Below are 20,228 nucleotides of genomic sequence, written 5' to 3'. Positions count from 1 at the left end.
GTGTCGGAACACAACAAGAAGGCTAACGTGCAGTTGGAGTTTGTAAAGGTGGTGAAGGGTGAATCCCAAGTAGTAGAAGGTACGAATTACAGATTGGTCATCATCGCAAATGATGCGGCTGTCGGCAATGCGCCGGGAAATTACGAGGCTGTGGTATGGGACATGCCTTGGAAGCATTTCAGGGAACTAAGCTCTTTTGTGAAAGTTTAAGGGTGATATTATATATGTAATGTTAGTCTCCTGAATAAGAATGTCTTTATATTTAATATAAACAAATATTTTCGGACATAATTTTATATCTCTGTCATTGAATTTTTAGATGTTATATTATTGCAGTTTTTATATATACTAAATAAGATCTTTAAAAAATAATTTTAAGTGATCCAACTATTTTTCAAACCACATATATTCCTCAAAAAAACAACATATTTAAAACATTTCATAATAATATTTTTACCATGATTCTAAACTCCCAAAAATTTTGTAAGTTTTTCGAAGATTGACCTTTCGTTTCGATTATGATAACTAAGCAAGTGGACTAAGTCAAATTGTAATTAAATCATATTTGAGGATGAATTATTTGTATATAGAATAAAAAAACAAAGATAACAAACTAAAACTGAAATTTGATAACATATTTTCTCTAGTTTTTCATAAAAAAATAGTTTTTTATATCATAACGACATCATTTCTATTTGGACCATTTTCAACTAAAGATTTCCTTTTTTTTGTACAAATTTTTGTTTCAATTATCTCTATCATGAACATTAATTAGGGGCAAAACAACTTTATTAATCTATATTTTAATTTTATTATTATTTTCGTATAAAAAATTATTATTTTTAAAAAATAAAGTCTAAAATGGTCGGTGGATAATGGAAATATATTTAAAAAATTCATAGAAGTAAAAAAAAGAAAAAAAAAGTATTCTTCAACTCTTGTCCTTATTCAAATTCATCCGACATGACTTTCATATTTATGAAAATCTCTCACAATGTATAGACTTTGTTTTGATGAGTATTTATAAAACGTTTTATAAAACCGTTTTTTACAAAAAAACAATTATAAATTATTTTAAAAGTTGTTTTAAAAATAAATATGTGTTTGGTCAAATATTCTACAAAAACATTTTTAGAGTTGAAAAGGTATTTGGACAGTTATTTTTTAAAAAATCGATGTTAAAGCTAAAAATAATTATAAAGGTATTTGTCAAAAATTGAATAAAATTCTTTCCATTCTCTTTAACCCGCGTTTTTTATTATAAAAAAATAAAAAACACATCCGAATTGTTATTTAAAAACTATACTTTGATAATACTTTTTTAAAAATATTTGTTGGGTGCAATAATTGTACATGCTTGGTAGAGCGATCGAACTGTGGTTCTTGAGCTGATGTGTGGTTTAAAAGATTTGAGTTACACCATTACCATCAGCTATAACTTTTGGTAAAGTGGCAAGCGCTCGTTTCTACAATTGGTATCAAAGTCTAGGTCATGAGTTCGATTCTCATTGATTGCAAGGTATGCAATTATTGATAGGGGGATTGTTGGGTGCTATAATTGTCCCTGCTTGGTAGAACGATCGAATCGTGGTGCTTGAGCTGTTGTGCGGTTTAAAAAATTTGAGTTACAACGTTACAACCAGCTATAGCTTTTGGTAAAGCGACAAGCGATCGGTCCTACAATATTTTTCAAAAAAGTTTTACTAAAATGTTATACAAACGCATAATTTAAGTTTTTCACTTATAAAACACTAAAAATATTTTAAAGTACTTGTTCAAATAGAAGTCATTATTTTTAAGTTCCCCACTTTACTTCATTATAATATTCCTAAAAGACAATAAAGGCTTTAACTAAAATTGAATGCATATCCTGTGATACCCTTGTCCCACATCGAAAAAATCAAAGATTTAAAATGAGTTTATAATGACTTACAATGGACTTCTATAGCACTTGGGTTAATCATTTTCGTAAAGCGAGGACGAATACGAAGTAGTTGCTATAGGGGCCCATTGTGCAGTCACGCAGGCTCGGGTCCGGGGTCGGGGTGTGGCATATCCCTTAAAAAAAATGGTGTGGATGGTGAAGAAGCTTTTTTTATATGATGTGGGAAGCCATAGCCGCTACGTTTAGGTGCACACTGAAAAAATCCCGGATTAATGTAGCAGTATGCACACCATGTTAGCCATGTAAATCATATTGCTGGACAAGCTTTATGTGACAAGCTCGTCCGAGAAGGTTTTGCTAGTGAGAATTGAACTCCTAACTATTGATTAAACACTCACCTGCTCTATCAACTCGGACATTATCTTTGAAGACGGTGAAAGAAGCCTTTTTGCCATACTTAAAATATCCACATTTTTAAACCTCTTCTCCTATTTTAAAGGAGTAAAATTAAAATACATTTTTAAAATTATCATTTATAATTATATTTTATTTTTTTATAATATAAATTATTGTTAGGTAAAAAAATTAAATTTAGTTTAAATGGTAAAATAAAAAATATGAATTAAAATATATAATTATATATTGTAGACATTATTTTATGCACATGGAAAATTAAAATTTTGGTCGTATAACTTGCATGTTTTTCATTTTTTTTTTGTCATGTTATTGGTAAATTTATAATTTTTGTCCACTAATTTACACATTTTTTCAATTTTAAAATTTTTTTCAATTGAGTGTTGACTTATCAGAGGCAAATGAAGACATGTCACCTGAATATGATGGTGTGTCATTGAAAATTAACGACGTGACGATGATTAATTGTAGATGTGTATGATGCAACGTAAAAAAATGATTAAAATTGAAAAATATGTGCAAGCTAGAGGATTACAAATATGAATTGACCGATACCATAATTGATATGAAAAACATTCAAGTTACATGACCAAAACTATAATTTTATCTTTTTTTTTATTTTTTGAAATAATAATTTTCCATTATACATACACGTATGTGCAAAACAATTTGATGTGCTTGGTGAAGCCTTTATTGTTTTTACCTAAAATACTCTCAATTTGAAATTGCGTCCCCTATTTTGGAGTAGTGAAGATTAATAATTATTTAACATAATCTACCATTTGTAATTGTATTTTATTTAATTCTAATATATACCATTTTCAGTAATAGCTTTTTTCAATTCATTTTATATTATAAAAAAAAATTTTGAATTAAATTATATAAATTTAAATTTTATCTATTATTTTACACACAAAGTGTATCGATATGCTAATATCATAATAAATAATTATTGACTCACTTGTATAAAAAAATAGTTCCCAAAAAGTGTATACATAATGACAACATTATTGTAATTTTAAAGTATATATATTACATATATATGGAGTAGAAAGTAACTCAACCAACCAAAAGCTGAGGGCAAATATGTCAAATGACACAATTGCAAAGTAGTTGCAGTGCTATATAAATTACACAGCATCACTGCCTATTTCCACACAAATAAGAAAGAAACTAACACAAAGAATTCTTCACAGCAAAAGAAAATATGCAAATCAAATCTTGCCCTCTTCTCTCAGCGATCCTCTTGATATTGGTGGCTTCATTTCATTACCAAGCCTTGGCCATTTCGCCTAGTGCCATCGTTGGCAACTGGCGGCCGATTCCGAACGTGAACGATGTGTTGGAAATCGCTAGATTCGCCGTGTCGGAGCACAACAAGAAGGCTAACGTGCAGTTGGAGTTTGTAAAGGTGGTGAAGGGTGAATCCCAAGTAGTAGAAGGTACGAATTACAGATTGGTCATCATCGCAAATGATGCGGCTGTCGGCAATGCGCCGGGAAATTACGAGGCTGTGGTATGGGACATGCCTTGGAAGCATTTCAGGGAACTAAGCTCTTTTGTGAAAGTTTAAGGGTGATATTATATATGTAATGTTAGTCTCCTGAATAAGAATGTCTTTATATTTAATATAAACAAATATTTTCGGACATAATTTTAGATCTCTGTCGTTGAATATTTAGATGTTATATTATTGCAGTTTTATAAATACTAAATAAGATCTTTAAAAAATAATTTTAAGTGATCCAACTATTTTTCAAACCACATATATTCCTCAAAAAAACAACATATTTAAAACATTTCATAATAATATTTTTACCATGATTCTAAACTCCCAAAAATTTTGTAAGTTTTTCGAAGATTGACCTTTCGTTTCGATTATGATAACTAAGCAAGTGGACTAAGTCAAATTTTAATTAAATCATATTTGAGGATGAATTATTTGTATATAGAATAAAAAAACTAAGATAACTAACTAAAACTGAAATTTGATAACATATTTTGTCTGGTTTTTCATAAAAAATAGTTTTTTTATATCATAACGACATCATATGTAATGCTAGTCTCCTAAATAAAAATATCTTTATATTTAATATAAAAAAATATTTTTGGACATAATTTGAGATGTTTTTCAAAATACACATAACTAAACATGTTTAAAAAGCTCATAATAACATTTTTACCACCCTTATAATCTCCCAAAAAGTTTATAGGTTTTTCAAAGATTGAACTTTCATTTCAACTGCGATAACTAAGCAAGTGTACTTATTAAACTGTAATTAAATCATATTTGAGTATGAATTATTTGTATACAAAATAAAAAAAGATAACATATTAAAACTGATATTCGATAGCATAAAAAATCAAAATCTCGCAAAGAGATAAATATATAGAACTAAAAATGCAATTTTCTCAATAAACATGGATGTAGTTTTGATAACAAGATAATTCAATTCAAATAAAAAATATCTTGAGCATTTCTCTTTAAAAAAATTCCTGTTATTTTGTGTGAATTAGAATGTTAATATTTACTAATGTCCACATGCGTTTTTCTTGCGCGTGATATTAAAATATATTAAATTTTTCTGATGATTTATAGCTAATGTGGTAAACATATCATAAATTTGGACGATGTCTTATTTTAGAAATCTACTTGTGAAAAATATTTTCACCGACTCAATAAAAAGATATTTTTATTTTAAATAATTTTCGTGTAAAAGAACTGGATTTGAGAGATGATTTTTAAAAGAGTTTCTAATAACTAATAAGAACTAGTTATTCTGCACACGCGATGCGTATGTGTACAGTCTTTTTTATCATTATCGATAGACTAAAGTGAAATTTGACAAATTATGGAGGGACTAAATTGATATTTGAATTGTTGAAATAAAAAAAATAAAAATAAAAGTGTGCGTTGTAATTAAAAAAAAACAAAAAATAAAAGTGTAATATTAGTATCATATAGAGGTAAAGTTGGAAGAAAAAGTTAGTGTCCTTCCTAGGTAGTTACTATCACGTCCTCAACTTTAATAAAATAGAATAGATATTTTTTGTGGGCCACTGGTAACATAATAATTATCTTTATTTTATATTGGTGGAAAGCGATTTTTACATCTTAAATAAAATCCAAGCATGACATATCATAATTGATATATAAAACGAAACACGATTTCAGTCAACATAATTTTCTTCCATGATTTCCCTCAAGTGACGATTTCGATTATCTTATATCTGAAATTTACAATAAATGAAAAGATAATAGATTGGAGATATATTGAAATAGTAAACTTGGTTTACATATTTATAACAATCAAACAAAAGTTAAAGAACGCAAATTTTAGTATGACGTATCGTAACAAAATATTGTATCAAGTATAATGCTATGACTATTCAGTATTCTAAAATGAATATCATGGGTTAAAAAGATGGCTCCCACCAATATTCAATATAACACATTTCCCAACATACCCAAATAGAACAAGTATAATCGATTATTTACGAGTCAAAGTGAACTCACATTTCCAAATCGGGTTACGCTATTCATATAAACCATATCCAGGTTAAAACTCGTTCGATTATGGCATTATACTTTATCTGTATACCCATGCAAGTTGCATAGATAAAGTCCTTGAATATACAAAAGGTACCATGAGGTCTGCGTCGCAACGTAAGATCATGAAACTCATTAGAAAGTGTACCGTATATTCTAAACAGGTTCATAGTCGAATCAGCCGCCTAAAACAAGGATAAAGGTTGCTCGAGCTCGAGACTAGCATCTGTGATGTAAACGCCATGTTTCATTGGCAAGGGCATGGAGATGTCCATTCATACAGATGGGTGAACATATGATGATGCACTGAGCAACCCTCTCTCGGACTGTCCAAGTGGGTCTCACTTATCGAGTGGAATAGTCCGCAGTTATGGTTGTACACCATTAGTCCTTTGACCCGATACAATGTAGGGGCTATACGTACTAACATGCACTTTGATCCGTTTACCGACTCCATTGAGGGTCATCAGGTGGCGAGGTTGTGTGTAGTTTCGAAATACGTAGGAGCAAATACATTGTAGTCGGGGATTCACCGTTCGCCTACGGGTGAAGATATCCTATGTGATCAGATGAGTTAATAGTGCAAGGAGTCTCTGGCCAGAGCAAGAAATGTGCTTTAGGAAAAGGTGTTTTCCTAGTTGTACATANGAATAAGAATAAATGTTATTCTGAATCACATGGAGATGTGAACCCACGGCTAGCTGTATCCCTGAACCATTGAGGGTCACACAAGTATCGGATTCTGTGTTGCCGTTGAGATAGTCAAATTTCAAAGAGTTGGAATTTGGCGACTATAGTTTGATGGAGATCAAACAGGAAGCTTATAAAAGAGTTTATGAGCTGATTCCATAGGATGGAAGAAATGGAAGTTAGCTTGATTGCTAAATAAGGAAGGAGAGTGGAACTGCCTGTTTTGTGAAGGAGTTCACTAAAACTGGCAGTTGCCCAATATGGTAAGTGAAAATTTTGATCTTCGAAATTTTCGATTTTCATTATATGAACAAGATTTGTATCCTTGATACGTCGGCGTTCTCGGATCGTCGATCGGGGTTATAATGAGTTCGAAATCATTTATTTAGTGAATTTTGAATTTACTAATTAAATAAGTGGTGCTAGTAGTGGTGACTACTAACATGTACAAATTCTCATAAATATTCTAGAATAGTCTAGAATTAAATTAACTAAAGAGTTAATTTATAAATTAAATAATGGTTATTTAATTTAATATGCATATACATGTATATATATATTTTATATGGTGATATAAAATATGTGTATATGATATTATTATATCATGTATTATTAAAGGTTAATAAATACATTATATATTAATTATATGAGAATTTAATTATAATGAAAATATAGAGTTTTTGTGGGAGAAGGACTTCTAATTAGATTAGGAGTCTCACTCTATAAATATATCATGATAGGGCATAATTCAAGAGAGATTTTTTTTCCATAAAATTCACAAGAATTCCTTCCCAATTGAAAGGTAATCTCACGGCCAAAAGGAATTGAATTGGAAGCAAAATCAAGTCATATAATTTTGTGATTATTGACTTCATTAGTTTTCTAAAAATAATTGATTAACATTCAATTAAGATTCTAATGAAAACAATCTCTCGGCCACTTCATCTTTTGGGAGAAAAATTTGGCCGCAAGCTACTTCCTTGTTCTTCCACCGCCGTGCCGCTTCGTCTCCGGATTTCGGAAATTCGGAGGCTATAGTCTCAACGCATAAATCGTTTGGATTTTCTAGTGCAAACCAAACGAGAAATTCAGTTTCTGATCGTGGACCCAATTAGACGACCAAAGGAGAAGAGCCGTTCATAGGGATTTACAAGAAGGACTATCTCCGCGTAAAAACCGGAATAGTTTGGAGTCCAGCGTTTAAAACGCAAAGGTATAATTCTAAACACCCTATGGATGTTTTTAAACACACGACGCCCAAGAACAAAATTTTATACTTCCGCTGCGTCTTGGGTGCGAGAATACGATGTCCCAACAGAAGTTGCTTAAAAAAATAATAGAATAACACTCTTCGATCAACACTCTACGTCAATGTTGTTCTTCACGTGTCTCCAACACCAATCAGCAACACGACATAAACATGATTCGATCACTCAAATTCTTCAACATGAAAACCTCCAATCCTGAACTTGTGCATGTTCAGAAAAACTCCAGCAGCTGCGTAAAAGTCCCTCAAAAGTCGTCTCAAGTTCTTTTCTCAATATTCCGTATATATAGATCTACATATCTTAACTTAATTATCTTTCCATAAACCAAATCTTATAAACATGAAAACGAGAGCTTATTAGGAGTAAAACTTCATTCAAATCTAAGATATTATATATTAGGGATAAATACAAAAATTAGATTAGGTCAACCAAGTCTAGGAATAAATCTCATTATTAGATCAAGTCAAATTAGTCTAGAAATGCAAAACTATTATTTTTCAATTTAAATAAAGAACAAAGATTAATTGAGAATAAAATATTCATTTAATCAATTATTGCTAAAAATTGGTAGTCGCTGGAAGATAGGAGATGGAACCAACATAAATGTTTGGCAGGATCCTTGGCTGCGAGATGATGAAGATTTCAGAATTCAAACATCCATGGTGCTTGAAATGGAATTACTGAAAGTGTCTAACTTGATGATTTCAGGCCTTCAACAAAAGGATACAAGCTAAATAAATATTTTGTTTAATGAAAGAGATGCACACGCAATATTGCAAATTCCGTTGTTGGAAACTTCTTCTCCAGATACTTGGGTATGGCATTACAGCAGAAATAGGAAGTATACTGTAAAATCGGGATAAGGGTTATTTCTGAGATCATGTCCTCGAGATTGGACGGTGGGATCTCGGGAGACTGGAAAATGCTTTGGAATTTACAAGTCCCACCCAAAGTTAAAAACTTTTTATGCAGAGCGATTCGAAATTGTCTCCCAGTCTGAGCAACTATTCAACGTAAAGGCATCCCAGTTCATCTTACATGCATCCAATGTAATGGCAATAGTGAAAACACATGGCATATCTTTCTTATCTGTCCTTTTGCCCAACTCTACTGGAGTGAGGTTCAACTTTTGTCGATCATAAACTCTTGTTCATCTCAAGTCGAGAGCTTTTCATAACTGATATTCTTGATGCTGAAAGTACTAACGACCAAAGAAATGGAAAAGGCTGTTATGATTTTGTGGAGTTTATGGAGACAAAGAAATGAAAAACTCGGGAATAATACACAAAATACATCAACACAGGTAGTCCATTATACATTACAGAACTTGTATGATTGGTTGCAGGCAAAGGGTAGAAGGCAAATATTCCATTCAAACTCAACAAATGTTGCTCCAATTTGTAAACGATGGCATAAACCTCCACCTCACTTTCTGAAATGCAATACGGACGCTGCCTTGTTTACCTCGAGCAATATGTTTGGGCTTAGTTGTGTTTTACGTGATGAAAATGGAGAGTTTATGGTCTGCCGAATGCAACACTGTGATGGGAATCCCACTGTTAAGGAATGTGAAGTTCTTGCCTTACTCAAAGCTATTATCTGATAAATGAATTGAATCTTGAAAATGTGATCTTTGATCTCGACGCAAAAACTGTTGTTGATGCTATAAAATCTCCAGCACATGACGATACTGAATTTGGAGCTATCGTGCACCAATGCAAATATCTTTACATCAAGGAACCTCGTTCTTGGTTCAGTTTGTTTATAAACAAACAAATGTAGCAACTCATGCTCTTGTCCAGGCTGCTCGTTTCTATGTTAGTCCATCTATTTGTTTTGAGATTTCGCATTGTTTGAATGAACATTTGGATCTTTGTAAATTTTCACATGATTAATGAAGTTCCTTTGAAAAAAAATCATACAAATATCATTTAATGGGAAAAAATTTTGTATGTATATACACATCTTGTGCCGATAAGCACTAGCAATAAATATGGATAAACTTGACCACCTGAAATTGAATGGATCATGATACCAAATTTAATTAGTTTGAATTCATTAACTTTATTAATATAGTAAGTATACATTCATGTTTCTTTTGTCTCATCGAATATATCATAAAATTAATTTAGAATTTTAATAATATAAAAAAATTGAGCCAATGTAGAATAATAGTAAAAATAATAATATTTAGTATTGATTTAAATAAATAAATATTCATAAAAACTCATGTTATTTTTTATTTAATATTTTTATATATGTGTGTTTTTTTAAAATGGAATGATGATAATTAATTATTTATTGACAAAATGTCTTCCAAATTCAAACCTTCCAGCACACACAACCAGCAAACGACGCCGTAAAGACTACTCCACACTCATATATCTGCTTCTCACCCCTTCATCTTACGTACATACAACGAACCCCTTTGTAAATTTCGCCGCCGAAGTTCCCGGTGAATTCGTTCCGCCGCCGATCACGGTCGCGGGAATCTTAGGGATCATCCTTTGGGTAAAATTTGTGTGCGTGCTTGCTCCTATCTAGACGAGAGATATAAAAAAAATTGATTGATTGGAGTGTTGGATTATGGAGGAGGACTTTTGTATGAGCGGCGACAGCGAGGAGGAAGAGGAATCGGATTACTACTCTCCCGATCGAGACGAAGAATCTCTCGATGGACTTGAGAATGACGATACCCGTGCTCAGTGGAACCCTTCCAAAGCCTCTTCTTCCAAGGTGTATATGCAACGATTTTTATGTTTTTATAAATTTGTTGAGTTTTTTTGTCCCAGTCGGGGTAGTTCCAGTGGGCTGATTGCTATGATTTGAACTGGCAAATGTGTTTGCTGAGAAAATCTGGGTATTTCTATGATAAATTTTGATGATTTCGGGGTTTTGATGTGTACGTCATTTAATGCAATCGTTTTTTGTTGCAATGCTGGTGTTTAGATCGTGTTTTCAATTCTGACGTTTTCTCGTGCCTTTTGCAAGGTTATCACAAAAGAGTCTTTGTTGGCTGCTCAGGTATGTTCAGCATGCATATATGTTTTTCCATTGCTATGCACTTGCAGTCAAGCTGACTTATACGTCGGTTTCTAGTGTTTAAGTTTTTTGATTTTAAATTTTACAGTCAAAGGCATTGATAAGTCTCCCAGAAAATGGTGGCTTGCTGGAAGTCTGATTTTGAAACATTACATGCCCATGCATTTGTTTTGGTTTATCACCTTCATAGAAATTCAAAACCTAAAGACCAAAATGATATGGGTTTTTTTTATTTGGATTATGTGTTCTGTGCAGAGGGAAGATTTGAGAAGAGTAATGGACTTACTCTCAGTGAGAGAACACCATGCCAGAACCCTTCTTATTCATTACCGATGGGATGTTGAAAAATTGATTGCAGTTTATGTTGAAAAGGGGAAATCTTGCTTGTTTGCAGCAGCAGGTGTTACTTTGGTTGAACTTTCGGACCCTGAATCTTCATTTACAGTGATGTGCATTATATGTATGGATGATATACCTGCAAAAGATGTGACCAAAATGGACTGTGGTCATTCCTTTTGCAACAATTGTAAGCACAAAAACCTTTACTCGGATATTGTTTTCGGATTCCGTTCTATAACATGCAATTTATCATTGATATAACTGTGGTTGATTCTGCCTTTCATCTGAATGTTGTCGTAAGTTTGTAGAAATTGGCATTCTGTTTATTTTACACTTTTCAATGCCTATTTGGAAGAAGACATGTTTCAATCATGCACTTTTTCCTTTTTACGAATATATTTATTTTTATTTATTCAGAGGTACCCGGTAGATATAATTATTCAACTTTTGGTTTGGTTATGGCAAAAATTTCAGGTTGGACGGAACATTTCGTCGTCAAAATAAACGAGGGGCAAAGCAAGCGCATCAGGTGTATGGCCCACAAATGTAATGCTATCTGTGATGAGGCTATTATTAGAAAATTGGTTAGCATAAAACACCCTGATTTGGCAGAGAAATTTGATCGATTTCTTCTAGAGTCATACATTGAAGACAACAAAATGGTTAAGTGGTGTCCCAGCGTGCCCCACTGTGGCAACGCAATACGGGTAGAAAATGATGAATATTGTGAGGTCGAATGTTCTTGTGGCTTGCAGTTCTGTTTCAGTTGCTTATCTGAAACTCATTCCCCCTGTTCCTGCTTGATGTGGGAGCTATGGACAAAGAAATGCCGAGATGAATCTGAGACGGTCAATTGGATGACTGTACACACAAAACCTTGTCCGAAATGTCACAAACCAGTTGAGAAGAATGGTGGTTGTAATCTAGTTGCTTGCATATGTGGGCAACCATTTTGGTGAGTCTTTTTTTCGGTTCGATTTTCTTGTTTCTGATACGAGGCCATTAATTCATTGTATTTAATCGTCTTTATTTAATTGGGTTATGTGATCCTTATCTTGTATGCGTCTTAAACCAATATTTCCTTTTTTCTATTTATTTATTTTCCTCGCATCTTCCTTTTATGTTTAGTTCAGTATTGGACTTCTAGGTTTCTTTTAATTTCTTTTCTTCCTTGCATTTTTTAGGAGATCGGCGATGATATATGCCATATTTTTTGTTAATCAAATTTATTTAGTAGTGATGAAGTGTGACGGAAATGCATGTTCTTGCTGCTTATTTATAATTCTGACAACATTGGGCCCTTCGGAATAAAAAATCATAATTCTCTAATCTACGACATGTTACATTCAAATTTCTACTGTCCTTGATTTTTTTTAAAATTTCTTCAAATGCACGTCGACATTATTATCCTGCAATAAGACAATTGATTTAACTGATATTTTTTTGCATCTCTCTTTTTATGCGCTGATTTTAGTTTGCTATTTTCAATACTATTCTTCAAGCCATGGCCAATACTCTTAGCAGTTATATCACATGCAGCCATAAGAATGAATTGGATTATTACCTTTTGTTTTCTGTATCAGGCAGGCACTCAAATTGCATGGCTTAGTATGTTCTCACTGTTCTATTTCTTGCTGTAGTTGGCTGTGTGGTGGAGCTACTGGCCGAGACCATACTTGGTCCCATATTGCTAATCACAGCTGTGGTCGCTATAAAGAAGATAGTGAGAAGAATGCTGAACGTGCTAAGCGAGATCTTTATAGATATATGCATTATCATAATCGTCATAAAGCTCATACAGACTCCTTTAAGCAGGAATCTCGCCTGAAGGAGACCATAAAGGAAAAGGTGTCGAGTTTGGAGGCAAGGGACTCAAACTTAAGAGATTTCACATGGGTCATGAATGGGCTTTACCGACTATTCAGATCTAGACGAGCTCTTTCATATTCTTATCCATTTGCATTCTATATGTTTAGTGATGAGTTATTTAAGGATGAAATGACAAATGGCAAAAGGGAAATAAAACAGCATTTGTTCGAGGACCAGCAGCAACAACTAGAGTCAAATGTCGAGAAGCTATCCAAGTTTCTTGAGGAACCGTTTGACGAATATGCTGAGGAACAAGTGATGCAAATAAGGATGCAAGTCATCAATCTGTCCGTGATCACTGATAACCTCTGCAAAAAAATGTGAGACACATTATCCAGGGGGGCTTAAAATTTATTGGAAGATGGAAACTGTTTATGTTTTTATTCTTTTGCAGGTATGAATGTATTGAGAATGATTTACTGGGTTCACTTCAGTTTAGTATCCATACCATAGCACCATACCAGTCAAAAGGCATTGAGAAGGCGGAGGAGCTGTCAGTTGGATGGAGTTCCCAAGCACCATACAATGATAAATGTCAAAAGGCAGCCGATCAGTTTAATGGTAGAGTCATGCAAACTTATCTCTAACAATGATTTTTATCAATATTGGGATAATACTCATTTACTTGTGTGTTGTGTTGTGGATAATAAAAGATTTACTGATGTTGATTCTCTGTGAGTGAATTTCTTATTGCTTGGGATCTCCAAGACATGAATTTCTCTCTGTTGCGTAGATCAATGCTATGGTCATGCTGCTATGTTTAATATTTTCTAACTATGTGAAAAATTTCAAGAACATAGATCATTGTGGCTGCTTAATTGAAACAGAATATGTGACAAACTGGCTGGCTAAAATTGTGGTAGTGTATGTGTTGACAATGGTAAATTGTAAAATTAACAACTTATGTGGAATTTTGAATGATCAAATAAATCTTTGTTCTAGCAACAAGCATTTCTCATGTTTAAATTGCTAATGATGTAAACAAAATTTTTGAATCTAATCTTAGTAGAAAAACAAGAAAAAATCATGCACTGGTGTAACATGTGGATCAGTAGTGGTCAAATCCACCTTTTTATCTATAGATTATAGTATTTTAGAATGACCAAATCTATTCACATTTTTTTAATAAAAAAATTCTAGGATTTTAATGCTCCACTGATGCTACTAGTTTTAGATTTTATAATTGAACTAATTTTTGTGTTTTAGAGTTGGAACTTGGAAAGAGTACGGGGTTACATCATTTGAAGCAATTATGGGGAGTCCATGTTCATTTTCATCATATTTAGTTTCTGCCTTCTGTTATGTCTTTGGTTTGTGATGCAAGACGATTTTGCATTAGACAAATTTGTCTTGCAGAGGGCTACTTACTGTGTGCTTTCTGAAGCCCTTTTAATGCTTATTCAACTCTTGTAAGTGGGTCCTCAAACCTACCTGAAATGCACTCCGTCATTTCGAGAAATTTTTCCATGTTTCCCGATCACAGTATATATGGCACGAAGAATAAAAACCCCTTTTCCCCAGCCCTAAATGTTATCTGTACATCTCCTATTCTCAACTGTCTGGTGGCTGGCACAGAGAGATTGTGGAGAATATCATTTAGTATGTACATATCTTAGTCCTTGTCTGGGAAGACTTGATTTAAGTTATCAAAGTTGACTTCAAAATGTGAATCAAGAAATGGTAAATCTGAAGGTTGTGAATGATCCCAATCTTTTGGCATGGCCTAATAAAACTGTGTTTTTCATTTTTTGTGTATGTTTGTGGAGCAGACGGTGCTCCGCTGACGCTTTCAGATAACAGTTGCTGTTCATTTTGTAGGAGATGTTATAGATATATCCCAAGCATCAGCATCTGGGACTTCAGAGGAGAGTCCACAGGTATCACGGAAACGTCCAAGAAAAGGTAGTTCCACTGGCAGTCTCTTCGATCTCAACTTGCCTGCAGAGGTTCATCACCGAATTGATTCTTGAAGTAAAATGCCCTTTAAAAGCTACAAAGTTACGCCTTAAACTAACTCGGCAATGTCACTTAGGACTTCATGATTCTGTGCATTCTGAGGAGAAAAAAAGCCTTGGTTACGTCTAGCCCATATTTTCTACTGAACCGAAAATGACCTTTATGTATATTCCGTCAGTCGGACCCAGACTCAGGTGAATAGCCGTGTACATATCCCATATATTTATATATTTTATGCAGAAGTAGAAGGTGATGCAAAGGGGTGGGGAAATTTATGGGAGAATGGAATAATGGGATTCTATATGTTGATCCGAATATGGTAGTAGCCTAGCCAAACTTGTCTCATTTCTTGGTATGGGGTTATATATTTTATATCTATTAAGCAGAGTTGAATGTGTTTTTGATTTTTTGACACAACATTTGCAAGCACTGTTTAATTTTGGTTGAAATATATTTGAAAGCACGTGATTTGATTGTCTACTGGTTGGTCAGCACTCACGCACACAATAGAACCATATATATATTAGGAGTCATTTTTCTATAATGAACCTCCAAAATTAATTTCGAAAAAGAACCCAACAAAGCCTCTTGTTGCTTTCACCGCCCAATTTCGAAGGCTGTAGTTTCACAGTGTTGCCATTGCAATCGGATACTCATTACTTTTTTTATCTCAGTTTGTTCCAATAAATTATCATGTTACTTTATATTTTCAAAGAGTGCTCGTTTGCTTTAAGATAAAGTAGAAAGTAGATGCTTTTCTTTTAAAAATTTTGAAAGAGAAAATAAATATAGCAAATGTTACAAGGTAACTCTTTATCTAGTTTAAGAAGACACGCAGCACAATTTTGGCAGACATTCTTGGAGTAAAAATAAGTATTATAAGATTGGTGCCACAAAAGTTCTCGACTTTATTTTGTCAAGTATTGTCTTTTTTTAAATGTTTTTATGCATGCGTTATTGGTAAAACAAAAAAAAAAAATCAGTATGATAAGTAAAAACAACGACCCTTCAAAAGTTAAAAATTGTCTTGAATTGAAGAAGTCGATATACACAATTCTTTTAAATTGAGAGTTTATTTTTAAAATATTCTTTATCAATACACATAGATTTATATGTTATGATTTAAATTGATTATATTAATCAAATCAAAATTTATACATCACTTCTTAATGATTCCGATCTTTGAGGATGAGTTTATTTTACCCTACAATAGAAAAGGCAGTGAAAAACTTGTTCTTACATATCTATTTAAAGCTATTTATTTATTAAATAAAATCTTACATAATATATTTCTAACATATGTCATTTCTTTGGCTCCACTATTATTCACAACTTAATTTTATTTATGTTATCTAATACGTTGACTGTAATTTACCTATATTACTAAATATTAAAAATTTCAACTTTATATACAATTCAAACATATTTAAAAAAATATAATAATTATATACATTTTTGTACTTAATTAAGATTAATTATATTAAATTACATTCAACTAGCATAATTAATAAGAGAGATATCATAATGAAATTCAATGAATGGAAGAAATACTTGATAAAATTGATATTTAAAATGATACGTTTAAAATTTATTTTCTTAAAAAAAACATATAAATTATCTATAATGGAGAATATTCTTTTGATTAATAAACTTTAGAAACATTTTAGATTTTATGAACACATTTGATACATAATCTTGATTTCACTTGGAAATCAAGGAGGCAACGACCCCAGCAATGAGGGTGGTGGGATCCCCTAACACGGCGGAGATAACGAACTGCAGAGCCAAAGCTGCCACCTCGCAGCATTTCTCCGCCTTCCCTCTGTTCTTCTTCCTGTGATTATGAGTCTCCAATGTATCTTTCAAGCTCGGAATCCTCGTTTCCAGTTTCCCACAGCCTCCGGAGTATTTGGTCCCCCATGCGCCACCACGGCACGCCCCGGTGTAGATCTCGTTCCAGCTATCGACCAGCATTTCTTTTACGCACGCAACATGGAGATTGTACTTCTTGCATGAAGATCTATAGCTCCAGCTCCTCCCCTTTCTCCCACACCTGCTCATACACATCTCCATTGATTCAGGTTTCTGGGGTTCGAGTCGAATTTTAAAAGTTGAATGTCTCAAACAGTAGAGTGCGTTTGATTTTTCAAAACTATAGCAATTATATATTCAAAACCTGTACCTGTGGCACGGCGAGGAGACTTTCCTATACAAATACAGCTTGATCTCACCGTCGTCGAGCACCATCGGAAGCTTAGCGCAGCAGGGATGGAGATCGAACCCACAAGACTTGCAGTGGTACACGAACCCCGACACGTCCTTCTCGCATGCGTTGCAGTAACGTGCCACCGGCCCCGGCGGGCGGGAGAGGAACTGGAACGAGCACTTGGTGTAGAAAGGGTGGGAAATGGAAGGGGAAGGGATGGCGCAGTGGGTGTGGAGGTCGAAGTTACAAGCAGCAGCGGCGCACTTGTAGCGAGAGCCGATGCCGACTTCGTTGCAGCCGTCGCACTTGAACGGCGACTCGCTGTACTCGAACTTCAGGTTGTGCTGCGGGTGGCTGAAGTGGGAGATTTCATTGTATCTCATGGTGGTGGAAAATCGCAGAGTATATGAATAGAATTTGTGGGGGTGGCATGCAAATTTATAATTATTTGATCTTTTTGCCCTTTTTTAAGGGACAAATACTATATTCCATGGTATCAAATATTTTTTATATACATAATTTTTTATTTTAAAAAAAAGGTATTATAATGCCACATATATTTGAATTATATTTTATTATCACAACTTATAAATTCCTCTTATAAAACATATATAAGAATTTATAAATTATTTAAAATAAATTTAACAAAATATTCGATTTCATGAAAAATGGTTCATATGGTATATATCCAAGCTTTCACGTATCGGTGTATGCTTTTATTATAGGCAAAAACTTATGTGAGACGATCTCACGGGCCGTATTTTGTGAGACAGATCTCTTATTTGATTCATCCATGAAAAAGTATTACTTGTTATGGTAAGAGTATTATTTTTTATTGTGAATATCGGTAGGATTGACTCGTCTCACATATAAAGATTCGTGAGACCGTCTCACAGGGGACTACTCTTTGTTATATATGATGGCTCAAAAATTGGTAGTTTCGATTTTAATTGAAGGTGAATATTGGATAAGTATGGATAATAATGAAAATTAAGGTTGTTATTAGCTTGAAGTTGAAGCAATGTAGGATTTATACTTAGAAGAGATGGTTGTATAGTTGTAAACAATTGTTCATCTTGAATTAATTAAAGTGGAGCATAAGGCACATTAGAATGAGAATTTTTCTCACTTTATATGATGTATTAAATTAAAAATACTCAAAGTTTAATTCCTATTATATGTATGGTTGATACACACCAAGAGTTCCTTGGGTTTGGATATAATGTGGGTTTTGAGAAGAACTTATTTGAAGAATACAAGAATATGACAACTTGAACCTTTGATATGTATGTGTGTGTATATATGTAAATATAATTTTGATATGTTGTTCACTCAACCTATCGTTGTGCCCATTAATTAAGTGACATTCGTCTATTGAATGTGATGAAGCATATACAAATTGTACATTCAGTAGATGATAGGTGAGTCTCACCTCATTGATGGACACGGAAATGAGAACGGTGAGTTAGCAGAATATCAAAACTATATTTTATATATATAACTTTTTTTTCTATATTGTTCTAATTTATTTGTGATTTTACGCATATATGTGTGGCTAATTAGTATTTCTTATGTGTTATCTTAACATTGGATAGAAAAATATGCTACTTAAATTTTTACATCAACGATAATATGTAAAAAAATTAAATAATTAAAAATCGGTTCTATATTTAAGAATTTACTTGCTCAATATTGTTTTTGGAGCCAAAGGTTGAAATGGGAATTAGGGTTAGAATACATCTAGGGTACCTAAAAATATTTCAGGAAAAAAAAAATTTATACATAAAATAGAGTATATTAAATATAAAATAGATTACAATAATATTAGTCTTTTCAATATAATATCAATTTACCATTTATATCGAATGGATATATGCGAAAGTAATTATGGTAGAATATTTTGATTAGACCCCACATTTATTTTTTATGGATTAAATATCTCAAATTCTTAATGCTTTAGCGTCACATTATTGGAACTTATTCTTGACTAAGATTAGGGGAAAAAAAAGAGTTTCTTTACTTAGAAAATGAGCCTAGATTGATGACTCGATAAATGTAAACAATTGTGAGAATCAAATTCAAAATTCGTATTTTTTTTTTGAAAAAAAAAATAATTTATTAGGTTTATTCAAATCAGTTTTGGTTATTTTCTAAAAATTAAAATATACTAAAATGACCATAAAAATTTATATATAAAGAAGCCATTTTTTTTATTATTATGGGGCTATTATATTTTCACCTTGCACAGGAATTTGAATGTTCTTGTTTTGTTTTTCAGTTTTTTTCATACTTTTCAAAATATTAAGTTAGTTCTATCACTCAAGAAAAGTATCGATTTTTCGATGAAAAATTCAGTCAACTCGATTTGCAGTATTTGATTCTGTCAATATCCAAATTAACCGAATGCGCACCCTGATACGTACACCTCATTGCATACAATATGCAAAGCACTAAATTTCAAAGTTCAAAATTAAGTTACTTCTCCACAATACAAAAAATCTCCGAAAAAACGCGAGGTCGGAGATTTATCGATCCTACTACATGAACTCGGGCGACATATTTCAAAAATTATTTTTTATACATTTGAAATTGTTATATCATACATTATACATATGCGTATAACATCATTTTCTTCCGGGAGCTATGCGTGTATGTTCAGTCTTATTCATGTCTAGAATGTTGATGTGACGTAAAACGTAGCTTGAAAAAAGATTATTGCATTAGAATTGGAAATTTGAATTTTGGACTATCATTCAACTTTAACAACTCTGTCTTTCTAAACAAGATTGCCACGAACATTACTCATATGGTCAAAAAATGTTGGAAAGGAAAGCATCAAATAATTAGATGAGTATGAAGAACACCAATGGGGGTTTCTTCCTCCCTTTAGACAAATGGAACTTTGTACTTTGAGAAGAATCACCAACATGCATATGATTCTTTAATCCATTTTTACACCACTCATTCATTTCTCTCTTTGTTCTTTAGTGCTTCATCGTTTTAAAATTC

General features: G+C 32.8%; 4 protein-coding genes across 5 annotated transcripts; 3 read left to right on the top strand and 1 right to left on the bottom strand.

The window, feature by feature from the left end:
* Positions 1–3,506: 3,506 nt before the first annotated feature.
* On the top strand, positions 3,507–3,872 carry LOC140958067 (cysteine proteinase inhibitor 1-like). Its single transcript, XM_073415462.1, has one exon. The coding sequence runs from the start codon at positions 3,507–3,509 to the stop codon at positions 3,870–3,872; it is 366 nt and encodes a 121-aa protein (XP_073271563.1).
* A 5,151-nt stretch (positions 3,873–9,023) lies between these two features.
* On the top strand, positions 9,024–9,410 carry LOC140958066 (uncharacterized). Its single transcript, XM_073415461.1, has 2 exons — positions 9,024–9,110; positions 9,153–9,410. The coding sequence occupies exons 1-2, from the start codon at positions 9,024–9,026 to the stop codon at positions 9,408–9,410; spliced, it is 345 nt and encodes a 114-aa protein (XP_073271562.1).
* Positions 9,411–10,148: 738 nt separating this feature from the next.
* LOC140957261 (probable E3 ubiquitin-protein ligase ARI2) lies at positions 10,149–15,493 on the top strand. 2 transcript variants are annotated; one of them, XM_073414436.1, is made up of 7 exons: positions 10,149–10,543; positions 10,799–10,831; positions 11,105–11,375; positions 11,663–12,143; positions 12,829–13,377; positions 13,452–13,618; positions 14,414–14,454. In XM_073414436.1, the coding sequence occupies exons 1-7, from the start codon at positions 10,394–10,396 to the stop codon at positions 14,437–14,439; spliced, it is 1,677 nt and encodes a 558-aa protein (XP_073270537.1). In that variant the 5' UTR covers positions 10,149–10,393; the 3' UTR covers positions 14,440–14,454. The 2 variants fall into 2 exon arrangements, with proteins under 2 accessions (XP_073270537.1, XP_073270536.1); XM_073414435.1 differs by lacking the exon at positions 14,414–14,454 and adding an exon at positions 14,876–15,493 and having other exon boundaries at positions 10,151–10,543.
* Positions 15,494–16,612: 1,119 nt separating this feature from the next.
* Positions 16,613–17,647, bottom strand: LOC140957263 (protein VACUOLELESS GAMETOPHYTES). Its single transcript, XM_073414440.1, has 2 exons — positions 17,196–17,647; positions 16,613–17,066 (listed from the first exon to the last, which is right to left on the bottom strand). Exons 1-2 carry the CDS (start codon positions 17,600–17,602, stop codon positions 16,715–16,717), a joined length of 759 nt encoding a protein of 252 aa, XP_073270541.1. The 5' UTR covers positions 17,603–17,647; the 3' UTR covers positions 16,613–16,714.
* Between the last annotated feature and the right edge of the window lie 2,581 nt (positions 17,648–20,228).

Source organism: Primulina huaijiensis, chromosome 14 (genome assembly GCF_012295235.1).
Source record: "Primulina huaijiensis isolate GDHJ02 chromosome 14, ASM1229523v2, whole genome shotgun sequence".
Taxonomy (NCBI): domain Eukaryota; kingdom Viridiplantae; phylum Streptophyta; class Magnoliopsida; order Lamiales; family Gesneriaceae; genus Primulina; species Primulina huaijiensis.
The sequence above is the reverse complement of the archived record's forward strand: the minus strand, read 5'-3'. Positions and strand labels throughout refer to the sequence as shown.

Bases quoted from the DNA above. Each gene is read 5' to 3' on its own strand.
- LOC140958067 (XM_073415462.1), top strand. From the start codon at position 3,507: ATGCAAATCAAATCTTGCCCTCTTCTCTCAGCGATCCTCTTGATATTG.
- LOC140958066 (XM_073415461.1), top strand. From the start codon at position 9,024: ATGGAAAAGGCTGTTATGATTTTGTGGAGTTTATGGAGACAAAGAAAT. The intron at 9,111-9,152 runs GTAGTCCATTAT...GATTGGTTGCAG, and splicing joins CACAAAATACATCAACACAG to GCAAAGGGTAGAAGGCAAAT.
- LOC140957261 (XM_073414435.1), top strand. From the start codon at position 10,394: ATGGAGGAGGACTTTTGTATGAGCGGCGACAGCGAGGAGGAAGAGGAA. The intron at 10,544-10,798 runs GTGTATATGCAA...GCCTTTTGCAAG, and splicing joins CCAAAGCCTCTTCTTCCAAG to GTTATCACAAAAGAGTCTTT. The intron at 13,619-14,875 runs GTAGAGTCATGC...TTCATTTTGTAG, and splicing joins GGCAGCCGATCAGTTTAATG to GAGATGTTATAGATATATCC.
- LOC140957263 (XM_073414440.1), bottom strand. From the start codon at position 17,602: ATGAGATACAATGAAATCTCCCACTTCAGCCACCCGCAGCACAACCTG. The intron at 17,067-17,195 runs GTACAGGTTTTG...GTGTATGAGCAG, and splicing joins GTCTCCTCGCCGTGCCACAG to GTGTGGGAGAAAGGGGAGGA.